Source organism: Brienomyrus brachyistius, unplaced genomic scaffold (assembly GCF_023856365.1).
Source record: "Brienomyrus brachyistius isolate T26 unplaced genomic scaffold, BBRACH_0.4 scaffold74, whole genome shotgun sequence".
Classification (NCBI taxonomy): Eukaryota; Metazoa; Chordata; class Actinopteri; order Osteoglossiformes; family Mormyridae; genus Brienomyrus; species Brienomyrus brachyistius.
In genome coordinates, this window is record NW_026042349.1 from 623063 (window position 1) to 642943 (window position 19881).

Consider the following 19881-nt stretch of genomic DNA (forward strand, 5'->3'; position numbering starts at 1 on the left):
CTGTCAAATGGTAGGTTCTCCTTCAAAGAAGTGTGTGCTTTCAATTCTATCTATACATTAGACTATTCTTAACATTTGAATAAGGCAAAATTATTGATACGCTGATGAGGAATAAATAATTTGGCATAAGCTGTTCATTTCATTTAAGCATGATTTACAAAGAGCGTTGCTCCTGGTCCATAATTGCTCTCAGACACACGATCGGCAGGTGTACAAGGTATTACGATAACGGGGGAGGGGGGCAGTGGGGAAGCAGGTGTGGGGTCCTTGGTTCTGGGGTTTTAAAGCCCCAACTATTTTAAGACTTTCTTTGGTTAATGTGAAAATGCAGCTGAGGAAGGCAGAAGAGAAAAGGACAGTTTGACCATTACAGAAATGTATCAGACATCCCTCAGCAGTCCTAAATATTTATTGTAGCTAATAAAATCCTATCTATATTACAACCACATATTCAGCAGATTCAAAGGTGTTCTCAAAAGTACAAAGAAGCAATCCAAAGGTACATCACAGACAGAGGAGCTGGACTTGCCTGCTGGGAGTGACAGTAGAAGCTGTGGGTAGCACAGGGCTTCTCCGGAGCGCTGGCTGAATGCTGATTTTTGGTTAAAATAAACTATGTATGTTGTAGTGAAAGGTAAATAAATATATATATTTTTTTAAATGCCACTCACCAATTCGGAGTCATGCACAATGCAACAGAATACATGGTAACAGAAACCCGACAGTGGGTAGTGGGTAAGGAGACTGGTCTAAAAGACTGGGGGGAGGGGGTAACAGCCCCCTGCCAGAACACGTTAACGGCTTCTTTTTCCGCAGTGTGCTTAATGGTGACTGGGTCTGTTCAGTCATGCTCTGATTCCAGTGTCCTGGGCATTGCACTGCAGCGTATTGTAGCGAGTCAGTGGAGTGTCTGTGAGTTTGGAATGATACAGTATTTACAGGTGTGCTGAGTTTCCCTTGTAGCCTGGTGACTTATTTCCTAATGTTAGAACTTTGTTAAACTTTGATAGTGAACACCTGCTGTACTTATCTAGACACTTAAAGCAATCATGAGAATATTGAAGAATAATTAACAGCTACAGTGTAACAATGTAATGATATGTATCCTCTCCAATCATGGGCTACTCATCCATCTCAGGGAATACACCAATGTTTGTATTCATGTCTTTGTGGGGACCCTCCATTCATTTCCATGGGGAAAAACCCTAATCTCAGCAATGACGACCTTAAGCCCCACCCAGCCCTAACCTTAAGCATAAGTAACCAAAAAATAAAAAAATAAAATATACAAGGCCTTGGGCATTTTTAGTGTTTTTTGATTGCAGTCTCAGATATTTATAAAATTGAGTTTACTCTGAGAAAATGGCCCCCACAACATCACAACAATGTTTTTTTTTTTTTTATCACATCGTGGAGACTAAATGCCAATATATGAGCCACACACACCCTATGGGTAATTTAGAGACTGTATGCCTTGTGTGTGGTTGTATCTCCTGTAGGATAAGTGAGACTATCAGCCCATCAGTCACATCAATCCTTACAGAAACTTACAGTGCATATCAAACTCCTGCCTCACAAAAAAGACATTTACCAACATCTGTGATGTCTAATCTGCCGCCTTTATGCCTAAGACTCCTTGCAGTAATGCCTCTCGATAAGATTACACCGTAGTGACAGACAGCAGGGGGCTCGGACAGAGTATCTCCTCACTGCTCCCCACCCGATTGCCATGGGTCAGCAGCTCCTCCACAGTGGTCCAGTCATCCAGCAGCTTCCGGTTCCGCAGACGGCTCAGCTTGCGCTGGCTGAGCTCCAGCACGGTGCTACAGCCAGCAGCCCCACCGCCGGTGGGCCCGGCCCGAGCCGTCCTTCGCTGCCGCTGCTCCCGTGCCGAGATCAGATGCTGGCGCCTCTCTGTCTTGCTCCAGTAGCGGCCGGCCCTCACCTCGCCACGGGCCTCCTCGTCCGTCGTCACCTCGCTGCGCTCATCTGCAAGCTGTGAGGCTCGGGCCTTTAGCAGCTGGTTGCGCAGAACCCGGGGGTTTCCTGCCAGCACCTTCCGGCTGGCAGGAGTGAGGCTTTCCATGGTGCCCTTTCTGGAGCCCGAATGCCACGTCTCCTTAGTCTTCTGCAGGTGCTCCAGTGTGTGATGGTGCTGCTGTAGCATCTCCGTCTCGCTTTCGTTACCTGGACTCCATTTATGGAACATGCCATCCTGCATCCCTAAACTGTAGTCCACATTGCTGCAGTGTTCGCTGTGTATAAAGCCCTGATGGTCTGAAGCACTGTCCTGTTGTCTGGGTCTGTTGCCCCAACCTACTTGGGCTGCAGGAGCCAGTTCTGGCCTCTCCCTATAGCCAGTAGAAAGCCACCTGCAGTGGTGCAGTGCAGCCGCGTGATAATTGGGTGATGTAGGGTGACTGGCTCGCCTCTGCTTCATCGGCCGGGGGAGGGGCTGCTGCACAGCATGGCCTCTCCACAAGTGCTCCGCTGAGGCGTTTTGACGCGGCAGAGAGATCCTCCTCTGGCAAGACGGGCTGCTGCAGTGGGACAGGCCAGCATGAGCAGAGAACACGGAACCTGCACTGGAGCTGTACCTCCTCAGATGTGGGCTGCTGGCCTTCCTGTACTGGACCAAGGATGGGCCCTTGGTACACTGGTGAACAGTGTATGCTGGACTGGCTTCAGGGGACCAGTTGCTCTTAGATGGGCAACCCAAGGCCTCGGGGATGGACTCCAAGTCCCAGCAAGCTTTGGCACCCTCCCTCTGGTCTCGAGAAATCATCCGCGCCCTGTAAAGGCGGATCCTCTTTTCCAGCAGTTTCTGGAAACGGCGAAATTCCCCGGTGCTGACGCTGTAGAAGCCGGAGTCGCTGAGCTCCGAGGAGATGAGTGACTCTGAGGAGGGGGAGCTGCCATGGCTGGTGCGGCCTGGTAGTGATGATACTGGCTCTTCCACCCCCTCCTCGGTTTCAGCTGCAGACAGCTCCCCCTGGTGGAAGCTTCCGTCGGTGCAACCCAGACCACTGTCCAGCTCGTGTAGCAAGGGCAGATATCCTACAGGCTTTTCCAATGCGGGGTCCTCATCCTCTGTCTGATGAACAGAGACCAGTGGTTTAGGCTTTGTTACATACAGCTGTATGTGGCACATAACCAACATTCGTTGTAGACATGATTAAACCAACTAGTGAGGAGTAACTTTAGGTTCAGAGGAAAGCAAACTCTAAGAATTATTTGCTTTTTTGGATTCTTGATGTAATAAAAATTGTGTGACGTGTGTTTATGGTGACTGTACAAAACTACAGTCAGACATTTACATATATGCATTTCTGTCATGAGTTTATGTATTATGAATTTGCTCCAGTGCAATCTTAATATGCTTCTTCGCAGGTGAGCACTGGTCCCAGTAATATATATGGCTGCCCCTTGTCTCATGTATGGTTCTCCTTAGAAGACAATCCATATTTAATTTTTATTATTTTGATGTGTGGTGGCAACAGGGCCTGCCGGATATTTACTGGCTGCTGTTTAGATCAGCCCCTCCAGTCATTTCTACCCATTTGCTTTCTACCACCATGTGTTGCCACCATCCTGAGTCACACTGCATTGCTGCAGACGCTGCTGTTGCGTAACTGTTGTTGTTTTGTACTCATTGTACCTAATCACCATGGCTCTGCCCGACACCCTGGCTAAGTCACCCTGGTAAAAGTGTGGGCTTACAGTATGTGACCGTCTGCTCACCACCAGAAAAGATGATGCTGTGTGTATCGCAGGTTAAAAGCAGGCCTAACCCAGCCTTCCCACCGCTGTATCTGATAGAGGAATCGCAGGCCTGACCCGACCATCCCGCCGCTGTATCTGATAGAGGAATCGCAGGCCTGACCCGACCATCCTGCCGCTGTATCTGATGGAGGAATCGCAGGCCTGGCCCGGCCATCCCGCTGCTGTATCTGATAGAGGAATCGCAGGCCTGACCCGACCATCCCGCCGCTGTATCTGATAGAGGAATCGAAGGCCTGACCCGGCCTTCCCGCCGCTGTATCTGATAGAGGAATCGCAGGCCTGACCCGACCATCCCGCCACTGTATCTGATAGAGGAATCGCAGGCCTGACCCGACCATCCCGCCGCTGTATCTGATAGAGGAATCGCAGGCCTGACCCGACCATCCCGCCGCTGTATCTGATAGAGGAATCGCAGGCCTGACCCGGCCTTCCCGCCGCTGTATCTGATAGAGGAATCGCAGGCCTGACCCGGCCTTCCCGCCGCTGTATCTGATAGAGGAATCGCAGGCCTGACCAGACCATCCCGCCGCTGTATCTGATAGAGGAATCACAGGCCTGACCCGGCCTTCCCGCCGCTGTATCTGATAGAGGAATCGCAGGCCTGACCCGGCCTTCCCGCCGCTGTATCTGATAGAGGAATCGCAGGCCTGACCCGGCCATCCCGCCGCTGTATCTGATAGAAGAATCGCAGGCCTGACCCGGCCATCCCGCCGCTGTATCTGATAGAGGAATCGCAGGCCTGACCCGACCATCCCGCCTCTGTATCTGATAGAGGAATCGCAGGCCTGACCCGACCATCCCGCCGCTGTATCTGATAGAGGAATCGCAGGCCTGACCCGGCCTTCCCGCCGCTGTATCTGATAGAGGAATCGCAGGCCTGACCCGGCCTTCCCGCCGCTGTATCTGATAGAGGAATCGCAGGCCTGACCCGACCATCCCGCCGCTGTATCTGATAGAGGAATCGCAGGCCTGACCCGGCCATCCCGCCGCTGTATCTGATAGAGGAATCGTAGGCCTGACCTGGCCATCCCGCCGCTGTATCTGATAGAGGAATCACAATGCGCTGTCAAGCAAGTCTTCTCTGTCACACTGATTTGCCATAAAACACGTTTCCTGCCAGCAGTCGTCCTCGACAGCACATCGGCGTCATCCGACTAACTTTGGTCAACAGAAAATGGTTTTAAGAAGGATTTATTGGGTTCTTTCAAGTAGATGAGCAGACAGACAGGCAGACTTTTTTATTTTATTAATTAATGGGGAATTATGGAAAATCTTATATTATATATTAAATAAGAAAACAGTCCTGCTATACAGTGTTTGGGATATTCAGGAGTTTTTAAGTTTTAAGTTGATTTATAGAATTTTATTTCATGGAATTTCTGAATGGATTTTGTTGCATATTATAAATGCATCTTTTATGTTGTGAACTGCTTTGTAGACTGTTACAGATACACAGAAGCTGAGCCTGTGGTTTGCAGCAGATCTCTAAAAGGTAAGATCTTGTCATGGACCTCAGTAATAAAAGACCATCATTAAACAGGTTAATTATCCAGACATTAGTGTAAACGGTAAATTAATAAGCTCAATGCTGACACCTAATGCAGATAATTTAGCATTAATACCTTAATGTCATAAAGGGAGGGTTAGGATACATTTGTGTTTGGACATTTGCTGACTTAGAATCAGCTTCCCTCACTGTAAAGACATGGTAGATAGTTTAAACTATGTTCAACACACTGGGAAGTATTGGACATATGATTGTGCCTGATAATGTTGGAGGTGCAGGGACAGCCAGTGAAGCGGAGGAGACCTTACCCGACTAAGGAAGCTGCCAGGAGGAGACCTTACCCGAGTAAGGAAGCTGCCTGGAGGAGACCTTACCCGACTAAGGAAGCCGCCAGGAGGAGACCTTACCCGAGTAAGGAAGCCGCCTGGAGGAGACCTTACCCGAGTAAGGAAGCCGCCTGGAGGAGACCTTACCCGACTAAGGAAGCCGCCTGGAGGAGACCTTACCCGACTAAGGAAGCCGCCTGGAGGAGACCTTACCCGACTAAGGAAGCCGCCTGGAGGAGACCTTACCCGACTAAGGAAGCCGCCAGGAGGAGACCTTACCCGAGTAAGGAAGCCGCCTGGAGGAGACCTTACCCGAGTAAGGAAGCCGCCTGGAGGAGACCTTACCCGACTAAGGAAGCCGCCTGGAGGAGACCTTACCCGACAAAGGAAGCCGCCAGGAGGAGACCTTACCCGAGTAAGGAAGCCGCCAGGAAGAGACCTTACCCGAGTAAGGAAGCCACCTGGAGGAGACCTTACCCGAGTAAGGAAGCCGCCTGGAGGAGACCTTACCCGACTAAGGAAGCTGCCTGGAGGAGACCTTACCCGAGTAAGGAAGCCGCCTGGAGGAGACCTTACCCGACTAAGGAAGCCGCCAGGAGGAGACCTTACCCGAGTAAGGAAGCCGCCTGGAGGAGACCTTACCCGACAAAGGAAGCCGCCAGGAGGAGACCTTACCCGAGTAAGGAAGCTGCCTGGAGGAGACTTTACCCGACTAAGGAAGCTGCCTGGAGGAGACCTTACCCGACTAAGGAAGCTGCCAGGAGGAGACCTTACCCGAGTAAGGAAGCTGCCTGGAGGAGACCTTACCCGACTAAGGAAGCCGCCTGGAGGAGACCTTACCCGAGTAAGGAAGCCGCCTGGAGGAGACCTTACCCGACTAAGGAAGCCGCCTGGAGGAGACCTTACCCGACTAAGGAAGCCGCCAGGAGGAGACCTTACCCGAGTAAGGAAGCCGCCTGGAGGAGACCTTACCCGACAAAGGAAGCCGCCAGGAGGAGACCTTACCCGAGTAAGGAAGCCGCCTGGAGGAGACCTTACCCGACTAAGGAAGCTGCCTGGAGGAGACCTTACCCGCCTAAGGAAGCTGCCTGGAGGAGACCATACCCAACTAAGGAAGCTGCCTGGAGGAGACCTTACCCGACTAAGGAAGCTGCCTGGAGGAGACCTTACCCGAGTAAGGAAGCTGCCAGGAGGAGACCTTACCTGACTAAGGAAGCTGCCAAGAGGAGACCTTACCCGACTAAGGAAGCTGCCAGGAGGAGACCTTACCCGACTAAGGAAGCTGCCTGGAGGAGACCTTACCGAGTAAGGAAGCTGCCTGGAGGAGACCTTACCTGACTAAGGAAGCTGCCCGGCTCCTCCATGTTTGCATTGCAGCATCCGATTAGACAATGACGTCTTTTAGGCACACAGCTGGAAAACTCTGCTTCCTACATAAAACAACGGCCTCATATTATTTGATCTTACACCAATATTTGCTCAGGGCTTAAAAATACAGAATCTCGTCACTTAGCGATTTGAGAAATAGATTTTGAATATGAATTCATAATTTTTTCCCCCAATTTAAGTCATACAGAGGCTGTATCAATAATTACACAGATTTAACCTTGATTTTTGGTTGAAAGATTCCTTTGAGTTAAGTACCAATGTGGACCTAGAACAACAACAGCTGTGCCTGCCTGGCACGCAGCGATCGCTCTAACACAGTGTTCCTGTGATGCCATGGCAACGCCTAGTCAGGACATAAACCATGGCTGCTACACAGACGATGCTTTTGGTCAAATGATTTCACGAAGAATGGGGAACAAAATCTGCAGCATTTGGGATGTGCGTGTGTAGGGGAGAGAGCAGAGATTACCAGGTCTTTAGTCACAGAGAACGTAAAGACACCATATCAGCATCAAGCTGTGGGTGTATTTATGAAGGGAGGAGTCATTGTCTGAAAAGATGCCAGTGGGATTGGATGTGTGAGGAATCTTCTCTATGGGATTTGCTGTCCTTGTGAACAGATGGCCATCTACCTTTCGGGTACAGAAGAAGGGCCTTTTCTCTAGCTTCTCAGGAAATACTGTAAAACATAAGTCACCTGCTTCCAAGTCATTAAAAATAAAGGTCAATGTGGTCATCTTGTAAGTAAAGCAACCAATGTTGTACAAAAGTACTTGTAGGTGTAATTTGTTCTGGATAAGGGTTTTGGCCAAAACCTTTTCACCTTGCATTAGCTCTTCAAAGGAAAAAACTCAGGAGATCAAACAGGATTCTCACTATTTTCAAATACCAATCATTTTTCCACCCCAGAAACTGTAACAGCGTATAAGTGCCCTATGAACAATGGGATCTTAGAGAATTGCAGAATGTCGGCAGCTGCTCACCTTGTGTTCCAGTCTAACCAGGTTATCCAGGGTGAGGGGGATGCTGGGTAGGTACTGGTTGGCAGCATAATGGTCCTGTGGCTGGGTCACATGACTGCAGCACCGTCTGAAAACACACAGAGGATAGGCCTGAAATGGCTCCCCCTGCTGGTGCTATGTGGCATGAGGTGGTGGCTCCTCAGCCACTGGGAAACAGGACCTTTCGGTTGGCCAGGCTACAGCATTAATAAATTAGCTGGCACTGCTCTCTGCACAAAATAAGAGCAAATGCAGTGCCCAGTAGCCCAGTGTCCCTCAGACAGATGCAGCTTGCCTGTCAGCGTAAGCTCTCATCTGGGGCGTCGACCCTGCAGAAATGCCCAGACACCTGAAGGCTTGCCATGTGTTCTCCGCCTGAGTACTGCAGTCAGAGGTTGGCCACGAATGGTGCTGGTGGTATCTCCCCCTCCACCCTTCTATTTGCAGCGTGATTGGCTGCTCGCAGCTGCCCCGCATGTGGAGGGAATCCGATTGGCTTGTTCGGGACGGGTCCCGCACTTTCATCTAAATAAAAACAATAAATGAATACAGACGTGCCCCCAAATTGGTCACCAAGTCCCCCGACTGTCTGACGAAGCAAACACTGAGACAGGCCTGTCGATCACATTTCCTTTTTAAATTCGGTATTAGGGCATTTAACAAAAACATCCAAATTTTCATTTAAAAAAAGTGTGTCCCATCATGTTTCCTTCTGATATTAATATGAGCAAAGGACCTTGAAAACAAATTTTCAGTATCTTACACTTTACAGCACAGACATACTCAAGGACTGGGTGCCCCGTGGACTTTGCAGTATGACTGAGGTTGGCTGAGTGTACGTGTCAAAAATCATAGCACTTACAAATGTGTTAAGGAGAGAAAAATCACAGTGTGTTTGTGGCAAACCAAGTATGTTTCTGTCAGTGTATTGCATTTTCTTTGTTTGCGTTTATAAATACAGCTAACGCTAATATCTTGGATCACTTAAGTAAATAAATGAGTAATTATGATTTTATTGTTGTTGTCTAGCAGATGCTTTAATAGAAATGATCTTGAAACCTTACACTGTTTCATATTTAAAGAGCTGAATTTTTTCTGATTAGATCAAATGAGCACATCTAGCTATTGCTCAGAGAAGCATCAAGCAGGTCCCTCCAAGGGCAGCATCAGGAAGTATCTGAGGCTCAGCATCGGGAAGTGTCCGAGGCTCAGTTACCATCACAGTTCGGCATTCTGCTTCAGCACTTGCCTGCTAATGTTCTTGGGGACAGCCAGGTCTTATTTCAAATACTCAGTTTTTTTACGAGAGCATTCATGCTGATGTCCTTGATTATAATGCAGTTGTGCAGTAAACGACACTAATCAGTCCTGCTGCTGACTCTTCATAAACTCCTCCCTGTACCCTCCATCTACTAATAGGTTCTCGATGGGTTTGGAATCATCATGAAGAACTGTGACTTGGATAAGCTTAAAAACCCTTCAAAGCTGAGCAGTTGCTTTTCAGTGCCCCCAGAATGTCACTGGCCTCTACAGCCCTGCTTAGCCTTTCACACGGCATGTACTGGGTGCTAAGAGGCTCTGCCGCCCCCACAGATAGCATTCAAAGCCATGGTGAGCTGAAGACATGCTTCTTCAGATGTTCTACTGCTCGCACCAGAACATCAGCTCATCCATAGGTCCCCTGAGGTGCATCACCAGCAGGAATGTAACTGCGCTCACCAACTTTTTCAGCTACACAGCCAATCACAGTCGGACAGTGCCACTGCACACTGTTCCAACACTGCGAGACTTGTAACACTCAGGTACACTTTTCAACAGATACACTACTCCAGTTTTCTCTGTAAGTCCCTCTAAGAAGGCTAACAGCTATACAAACAAGCAAGCGCAATGACAATCAGTCTCCACAACATGCAAGAATTTCTGAAGACAGCTCAGATAGCAAAATCACTACAATAAAATCTCACTTGTGAAAGTGCGTCATTCTAGGGGTTCAGCAAAGGCACTTAAACAAGCTGCTCAACATAATTGTTCTATTGAACAGTCAACCAGACTTCCAAACAGCAATACATGTTACTAATAACAAAGGCAGATGGGACATATTCACTGCCCTTGATGTCACAAAAAATTAAATGATAGCTCATCGTAAAATAATTTGTAAAAGCAAAAAAAAAAAAGAAAAAAGAAAATGATTAATATGGCTAGCCTACACTGTATCAAAATTCACGTTAATGCTTCAGGAAAAAATTGTGGTGAGGTGGCTAGGCGTGTCCGTTTTTTAAATCTCAGGTGGGCTTCTTCAGTTGTACTTTTGCAAAAAGGAGTTTGCTGTAAACACGCAGTTGCATAATGCAGTAAGGTCAGCTCTAATGGAGTGACCCTGCTGCTCCTACATCCAGGCATCTCCGCTGGGCCTTGTGTACATGACAGGACATCCTATGACCCAACCCACTAACTGAATCCACTGCAACTTAAAGTACTGTACATAGAAAGGGCTTCAACACTGCTTGAAAAACAGGATCAAAAGGATCAAGAAAAAGCAAGACTCTAGTTGACGAACAAATAGCTATGTAGCCTTGGAGATGCTAAAGGAGTTTCCCCTGACACCCCCACACCCCAACTACCCCTCCCCTTCCAGAGAGAATAAAGGAGTGAGACGAGGTCATGTCTGATTCCATCACTCCTGGTTATCCTCACCACAGATCACGAGAAAGTGCACATGTCCACTTACTGCTACAACCACATACACACACGTACGGACATGCATTCAAACATGCACATGCACACACACACATCCACATACACACATGTACACGCACACATGCACATATCCACATACCCACACACACACACACATCCACATATCCACACACACGCACACACACACACACACACATCCACATACCCACACACACACACACACATCCACATACCCACACACACACACACACACACACACACACATACAGAGTGCTGCTGCACGGATGTGTTAATACAGTCACACTAACATATATGTATATAGCCACACAGATGGAAACACGCAGATTCTGATCACACACGCAGCCAGTGAAAGGCAGCGGTGACTCCTCTATGTGACGATGCTCGATCAGACGGCCTCAGGCAGTGAGGAGGCTGCCAGCACTTGGTGCGTCCCTGTACCCAGGTGAGCACACACACACACACACACATGCATGGTGCACAGCGAAGCAGTCCCCCAGAGTACCAAACCCCCCCCCAATCGCGCTGTATATCTTCACACCACCTCCTTACACCCCCTCAAATGACACATCCCAAAATGCACATGACACTCACCCCATTGCCATCGTCCTCCCGTAATCCAGACAGCCGACAGCCCATATCTGCGGTGGGAGAGCAGCTGAGCCGACGGCTCAGGCACGGTAGGGTACGGAGCGGGGCTCAGCAGAGGGGCAAAAGGAGACACAGAGGGAGGGGCGGAGGAGCAGAGGGGCGCTGGCATAAAGAGAGACACAAGCAGACCGTCTCAAGGTGGATGAAGCAGGGCTCACCCTCGCTCTCTCTCTCCCTCCCCTCTCTCTTTGTACTGGAGCTCCTCCTCCTTGGCCAGTTTCTCAACTCGTCTATTGCGTATTACCGTGGTGGGATGGCCCACTCCTATTGGCTGACTGCTATTAAAGCCAGCCAATCATGTGGATGAAAAGGGGACAAGGGGCAGTCCTTCTTCAGAAAAGCCTCTGTCCGGTGTTTATAAAGAACAGCAGTATGTAACTTCTGGCTTATTTTTGTATGACTCTCAGCCCTTCCCATCATTTTTCTGCACAGCCATTTCTTCTTTTTTAAATATCTTCCATTCTATCCTCCTCCTCTTCTCTGTCCCTCTCACTCCCTCCCCAGCACTTTGCTGCTGTGCCTTGTTTTGACTGGGACAAATCCAGCATGTGCACTCATTAAACTCTACGTAATTTCCTTCTGATGTGCACTAGCCGGTGTATGTTCTGAATGACAATAAAAGTGGCTATTCTATTCTATTCTATTCTATTCTATTCTATTCTATTCTATTCTATTCTATTCTATTCTAAATATAATGTAGAAATTCCATATACCGGCCAAGCAGTGTGAGGTAGGTTGATGATGCCAAATCTCGGTGCCAGGCACACACAGCCCACGTGTACAATGACACACACAGGTACATATACACACACATTCATATTGCACAGAAACACAGATATTTATGATGTAAAGATGAGTAGAAGCAAGAATATTTACTGTAGAGAAAAGCGGCAGAATGAATTAGACAGCAGCACCAAGCTGAAACTGGCCTCTCCCTCCCGGCCTCTTAGGTGAGGTCACATGGAAGCATGCTGAAAAACGAACTCCGTCTGGCACCCCCCATGCACCCCCCCATGCACCCCCCATGCACCGCTAGCCTGTGTGAGTGTCTCTGTGTGTGTATCCTATTATAGTCCCTTTTCAGAACTTTTTGTGTCCATGAGGATGAACTGCTGCTGTACAGTTCGAAAAGCACTTTACCTGGATTGCTGCGGGGAAAGTTATCCAGCTGTAGAAATACAAGGACACAGCTACAGCTTTAGAAATGGCTTCCACTGTCATCCCCATGGCAGAACTAGCATTTCACAGCTTTGACTAAGAGTTAGAGAGGAAACTGGTAACGGCAGACTTCAAGTCTGTCAGGTGAATGTATCTATCAGATATATGTGTCTGTCAGATTATAAAATAATGTGCTTTGTTTCACACCAGTCAACTTGATATACAAGTTCTAAGATGTCTTTCTCTGACCCAATGAAATGTCCAGCATTTAAATGTTTACCTGTATTCTGTAGACACTTTTGTCCAAAGTGATCTATAAGTGAGGAGTCAAAGAACAGAACCAGCCAGTGTCTAATTTCACTGCAAAACTGGTAACACTTTACTTGATGGGGCACAAATACTTAGAAATAACTCAGTTTCTACTGAAGTACAAATCATGACCAAACATAGTAGCTACTTAAGACAAAAGATGCGTCATGATTTATTAAAGATGAACAAACATGAGAGCAGCATCACTTTTGTTATTTATCACTTGTTCCTTCTGTAGTTTCTTTATTAGTTTACAGAATTTACAGAAAAAAATATAGTCACTGCTTGGGATAAATTGTGCTTCACAGCTCATTACTGATGAACCGACATGAGATCAGTATTTCACATTATTCATTATTTGTTCATTCAGTAGCTCACAAAGGTACAGAATTGATATACAGTAACAAATATAGTAACTGCTTGAAATAAAATATGATTTATAATTCATTAATAATAAATGAACATTAGATTATCATACTCCGGTTTCCCCCCACAGTCCAAAAACATGCTGAGGCTAATTGGACTTGCTAAATTGCCCGTAGGAGTGCATGTGTGAGTGAATGGTGTGTGAGTGCGCCCTGCGATGGGCTGGCCCCCCATCCTGGGTTGTTTCCTGCCTCGTGCCCATTGCTTCCGGGATAGGCTCTGGACCCCCCGCGACCCAGTAGGATAAGCAGTTTGGAAAATGGATGGATGGATGGATAGATTCTCATGTACCAAAGACTTAGTTTGTGGTTAATTAATAATCAAATAGCATAATACTCTATTATTTGTGTCCCCTCAGTTGCCCAATGGTGATACAATTACTCTGCCAGCTGCAGGATTCAAACCCACAACCTTCCAGATACAGACCCTTAATCTACTGAACTACAAATTGCCTCAACAGAAGTCCAGCTGTGTGTCAGCTTAATGCAAACCGTATGCAGCTGGTGGTCCTTCATGTTCCGCAGTGATCAAAAGCGGCAGTGACTACGTGAAACAGGACAAAGGGTGAGAGACGGATGAAAAGATAAAATGAACTTCTGTGTCACATTGTGAACAAGACAGCATATATTAGAATGTAAAACTGTGTCATCATGTAAAAGCAAGAAAACTGCCATTTGGTGAAAGATATGGAGAGGATGTATTCTAAAAAAAGGAGAATTAAGGAGGACAGAAAGCAAGGTGAAGTAAGAGGAGGAGGCAAATATGAGGAGAAGAAGATGGGCCTCTTCATCCAGCAGCCCTGCAAGCTCCCTCTTCTCCTGACCCAAAGTGCTCCACCCCTCGGCCGCTGCGTATGTGAGCTGATGATGGCATCTCTCCTCTCCTTTCCCTTCTCCTTCCTACCCAGAACTGGAGCTCTTACCTGAACCCAGTTGGTTAGGGGTTGGGAGGGCTCTATAGGAACTACTTACTGCAAGCTAATTTACAGCTTACTTTTCATTTAGCTGTCCCTCCCACCCAGAGCAACTATGGTGGCAAAAGAGATCAGCGCATGTACCTATAATCAGCAGAGTAGCAGATACTGCAGAATTGTTCTGTGAATTGCTGAATGCTGCAGATAAAGGGTCACAAAAGGGAGCAGCAGCCTCCCTTAACATTGGGAACGAGGTGTTAGTATAAATAAAGAGTAATATGTAATCCGAATATGAACGGAACCAGTGTTATGGAGCAGAAATCATAATCAAAATTCTTTATTTTCATTGCCCAGTTATGCAACGAAAAACTGTTTGACTGACTCCTAACAGCATCACCAGCAAGCATCAAAACAATGATTCGGAAACAATTAATAATACAAGATACAATGAAGAACACAATAACAATATCTACTTTGGGAAATGTAAAATAATATATAAAAACCAAGTAAAATGTGGGTAGAATATTCCATAAGAGCTAAACAAGATATACGAAAGATATACAGGTATGAAGAGACAAGAGCGTAAACAAAGCGTCTGGTGTAAAGAACCGCGGCAGCAGGATTAACAGCCTTGGATTCTGGCCACAGCTTTTGGGAAGAAGCTGCTTTTCAGTGCTTTGTGCTGATGAGCTGCTGTGGCATTTTCACTGCGAGTGATAGAACTTTCCAGTTTGCAGCCATGCAGCTGGCATAGCACAGCACTATATGACAAGTCAGGATGCCTTCTGTGGGGCAGCAGGAAAAGCTGCTGAGGTAAGTTGGATCATTCTCAGCCTGGGATACAGAAGCTGAGGTTTGGCTTTTTTCACTGCTTTGGACGTGTTCGTTAAGGTTCTCCGTAATATGAACCCAAAGTAATGAAAAACTGGACACCATTCCCTACCTTCTCTCTGGAGTGTGCTTTGTTCTTCTGGATCCTGAAGTTGAAGATCAGTTTGTTGGTTCTTGGCCTGCTGGAAGTGACGTTATTTTCCCCGCACCACGCGTTCAGGACTTCCTCCCTGGATGCATTATTGGGAATCAATGCGGCAATGGCTGTTGTCCGCAAACTTCACAATGGTGTTTGGGCTGGGGATGGGTAGGCAGTCACACGTTAAGAGGAAGAACAGCAGAGGGTCACGCACACAGTGCCATGCAGCACCTGTGTTTAGAAGGAGGGGGGGAGATAAGGTGGTATATTCTGATTAGCTGGGGCCTGGTGTTTAAAATGTCCATAACCCAGGTACAGGGTGTTGTTTCAAGTCCCGTGTTTCCAAGATCAAAGATAGTTTCCTATGGAATAAAGAGTTAAATGCTTAACTAAGATCAACAAACAGCATCCTGACGTACGAGGTCCAGGTGGATTAGGGCAGTGTGCAGTGCAGTCTGGCTGGCTTCAAGCACATTTTGTCATTTCTCCTATGCCTGTTGGCCTGGATAAGTAAGATAAAATTAACCTTGGACGACAGGGACACTTTGCACAGTAGCCAGACCGATGTTGGGTGGGGGGAAATAGAACTATTTCTGTCATATGAACATCATCTCTGCTTCAGATGCTGTTACAAAACAAAGTGGATGCTCAGCTGTGACGTGAAATACGGAGCTGCAATGCTTTACAGTCTTAGCACTAGTCTTTCTCTCCGCGGGAGGGCGTCGGTCATGCCAAAGTCAGATGTAGTGTTTCTGCTTTGGGATTGTATTCCAGGCAGTAAGGACATCTGCAAGGGAAATCAATAATGTAAGAGAGTAAGTGAAATATCCTAAAACGCTGATGTCTACCCAAGACATCTCATGTTTGGGAGGGTGCAGAGAGGCGCATGGACCAGACACACACAGCTGAAGCCTTTTCCTTTCGCACTGACATAAATGTAAGTGACAATAGACTCAGGTAGTTTCCAATTTAGGCTGAAAGTTCCTGCAACTGTCAAGGAGCTTCACCACAAATGATCATTTAGAACCATGATTTATTAACCAATGGTCACATTCCCAAGTTTCTGCAGATTCTACTTATAGTAAAAGTTCAGTCATTTGTGAAGACCAAGTCTTTGGGATTTCAGCTGACTGACACCTAAAGCTCTGTTCTGTAGTGTACAAGACAGTCAAGACAATAGTGGACTCTCGGGTGCCAGGAGTAGATGGGTTTTTAACCCTTGGCTTCTAAAGCTTTGAATGCCAGCATCGAACAGGATCTAACCTTGGCAGCTGCCCACTGCTGGGCTCTAAACCCATGGATACAAACAAGAGACGGGGAGTCATTAGGAAGCCACAGAACGGATGGCAACAGACAGCAAACGCTTATAACAAGCTGCAGAAAGCTGCTTTAAAGCACTTAAAACAGCAGATCTAATGGGGCACATTATACCTGATTAATGAGGAATGACAGGCAGGTGTGCAAGTCTTCAAGGCTCTGGAGACAGACTCACATGCATTCGCTTTGTACACAAATTATAAGCTCGCCAAATGTTTTCATCCTTTCTGGTTCAGAATATGCATAATTTCTGTGGCTGGATTTAGTGACAGATTACTTTCATTACTCAAAGAAGACAGGTCTGAGAACAGCTGTCCTTCACCCAAGGCCATTGCTTTCCCCTGGCTGAGCCTTAGATTCAGGCCAGTGCACAGCAGAACATCTGCTCATGCGTGTAGTGCTTTGGTTTAGGTGTGGATGCCTGCAGTATCGGCCAAGGACTAAACTGAACACTAACAAGGAGTGCGACTGAATGTGGAAGCAGCATGAGATACTGACACTATTAAGGTAATGGGTGAGCAACTGGCTCAAAAGATCCATGGAAGTGGTTCATGCACTGATCTGAATTTTGACGACCTCTTTGGATTAGGTCATCTGCTACCTACATGACAAGTGAGTGATTAACATTTCTTTGTAAATTTACTAAAAATAAACCAATGCCAGGTAGTGCAGCACAGCAAGCTCTCTAAAAATTCTCTGAACTTTACGTGCGGAATAGAGCACCTTTTCACCGAATGTATTTTAGCAGCTCTGCTGGGGAAATCGCAGAGTGGAACTCAAATCCAATCCCTCTACCGATGACCTTGACTCACCAGAAACAGAACACATGAAGATATTTTCCCAACTTAATTATGAACAGGATGCAATTTGTAGAGACGGCTCAGTAGGTTTGGCTTCTGTGTCCATCCCTGAAAGGTTGTGGGTTCCAATCCCCTGGCCAGTAGAGCACTGACATTACTTTTAATAAGGCTCATAGTGATAGTTGCTGCAGGGACCAGGATCCTGGGTCCTCACTTTAGATAAATGACCTGCTAAAAGAATTTAAAGATAAAATGATATGAGTGACTGAGCATAATAAGCTCAGAAAGTAGGACTCCTGTGATTTTGGGCACGGCTTGGTGACTGTAAGGTTGCAAGGTGTTGGGTGGTAACATAATGCTTCTCGGCTTTCTTTAGGTCCACACTTGTCCATCTCTTTATGCACCCAATATGCCCATTTTATACACACTTCAAATTTGGGCTCAGCCTTTCGTTCAAATCAAATCCAAAAAAAATTATTCACAGAGCATATTTAAAACAACAAAATGCTGTATAAATTGAAATGCAAAAGAAAAAAATCATAAACATGAAATGAATAAATGTAAATTTAAAGAAAGGAGATAAGACACTCATATTAATCAAAAGCCACGGAGAAAAGATGAGTTTTCAAACTGGTTTTAAAATAAATCAATAAAGCATGATGACATTGGTTGTGGGGCAGCGCCAAAGAAATACCTGACAACCTAAATGCTCTTCTGGCAACATCTCCCACCTCTTCAGGTCAATCATCAGAAATCAAATGCCTCCCATCACTACCACCCATTTCACTGAGGGATGGAGGTTCGTAAACCCAGGTATTTTACACTAGTGAATTACCCTGGTCAACAAGCCTTAACATGGCAAGCAGCTCTAAAATTCTCTGTCCTTAGTTGTACATAATGCTGCATCTCATTGTCATTATAAATTAGCTTCACCTGAATGTGTCTAAATGACAGAACATTTTCAACTGTGAAGGCTACAGCTTCCAATAATGAACATTGGGGACCCTCTGCAAAGTCAGCAAATGCTAAAATGAATTTTCAGGTTCACACGGTAGAGCATAAAACACAACATGAAAAAAATTCACCAATAAAAACAAGATTTTATTCATTCTAATTTTATACGCAACAATAAGGACAAGTAAATATATCTAGACTATAATTAAAGCCTGAGAGAGCCCCCTACAGGAAGTAGCATGTATAGCACCTTAAAGAGCCGACTGTCTTTGCATGGTGTGAGTGGTGTGGTGTGACGTTATACGTAAACTTAACCACCCAGGCATTGCTGCAAGAGAAGACTGAAGATAGACTCCTTATTCAATACTGTGCAAAAGTCTTAGGCAGTCAAAGGAAATGATGTTTAAATGATCTTCATGTAAAACTATAACATGAATAATAACACAGTGTGTTAGTTTAACCATTTCAAAACCTCTCCTGAAGGCACCCCTGTATTTTCAGCAACCACCCAATACACCCGTGTACCTCATACAGTCAATCAATACCTCACGAAGTTTTTAGACTAATTATTTAATGAACGAATTAAGTGAGCTGGTTGTGAAATGTAACGAATACATAAATTGGCTGAGGTGCCTCTGAGGAGAGGCGGGAAGCTGAAGCCGTGTTCATCCAGCCATCCAACAAGATATCTGCAGCTTTATGATCTACAAAAGAAATTCTTTTTGGTTTTCAATGTGTTACTCTTCATTTGCATATGTTTTAATGTTGAGTGTTTTGTTCTGAGCACATATATGCTTATTACCCAGATAAATAGCTTTAAACATTCCTTTGACTGCCTAAGAGTTTTCCACAGTACTGTAGCTCACATCATGTAGTACTCATTTCTCAAATCTTTGTTGTGCCAGAAGATATTAAATTGCAAGGATAAAAACAAACAGGTTTTACTACTGAAAAGGACAGGAAATTAACCTGAATAAAAGAATGATGAAACCAAAAACTTTTGCTTTTTAGAATAGTTTTGCAGATTCCTTTTATGGTTAAAAGGTTTGCTTGGAAGACCTGTTATCCTGTGGACAGAGGACACACACACACACACACACACACACACACCAACACACACAGACACACACACACTTTCTCTCTTGCTGGGTTTGTGCCTCCAACAAATTTTCTACTGGTAACAGTTATATAGTCAGTGGCAACTGCAAAAACAAACCAGAGAACAATAGGACAAAGTACCTGCTTTGAGATGAAACAGAACAGTAAACACAGTCAGCACTGAAGCGGTTCTTAGTCTCTCAGGTTTCCTTAACTATGTTCAGCTGTGTAAGAACTTTGGTGCTTATTAATTGTTTCCATGGCTGATTCTTGTTTCTGCGTTCTGTGCACAACAACACCCCCCAGGCAGGTGTGGCCGCCTGATTTGTTTAACGGTATCCATCCTATCCAGCTGCAAAGCAGCAACTTCTTAAGTCTGCAACTCAGTGTTTCACTCCCACTTCTTGAGAAAACCAATTTGGCACCGTAGAACGCTGCGGTGATGACAGGATGAAAGCCAGAGGCAGGTCTAACAGAGTGGGCCGAGGCTTTGACATTTTCCATGACTAAACAAAGCACTTAGTAGGTTACAACACGCCCACAAAGCACCAACGGTGGGCCAAC

At 46.1% G+C, this 19881-nt stretch overlaps 1 protein-coding gene across 2 annotated transcripts; it reads right to left on the reverse strand.

Annotated features, from left to right (window-relative positions):
* Nucleotides 1-374: 374 nt before the first annotated feature.
* Nucleotides 375-19650, reverse strand: LOC125726655 (uncharacterized). Of its 2 annotated transcripts, XM_049003001.1 has the most exons (7): nucleotides 19459-19650; nucleotides 12513-15935; nucleotides 11316-11474; nucleotides 8302-8531; nucleotides 7989-8094; nucleotides 6951-7046; nucleotides 375-3094 (listed from the first exon to the last, which is right to left on the reverse strand). In XM_049003001.1, exons 3-7 carry the CDS (start codon nucleotides 11358-11360, stop codon nucleotides 1661-1663), a joined length of 1911 nt encoding a protein of 636 aa, XP_048858958.1. In that variant the 5' UTR covers nucleotides 11361-11474; nucleotides 12513-15935; nucleotides 19459-19650; the 3' UTR covers nucleotides 375-1660. The 2 variants fall into 2 exon arrangements, with proteins under 2 accessions (XP_048858958.1, XP_048858957.1); XM_049003000.1 differs by lacking the exon at nucleotides 19459-19650 and having other exon boundaries at nucleotides 12513-17027.
* Between the last annotated feature and the right edge of the window lie 231 nt (nucleotides 19651-19881).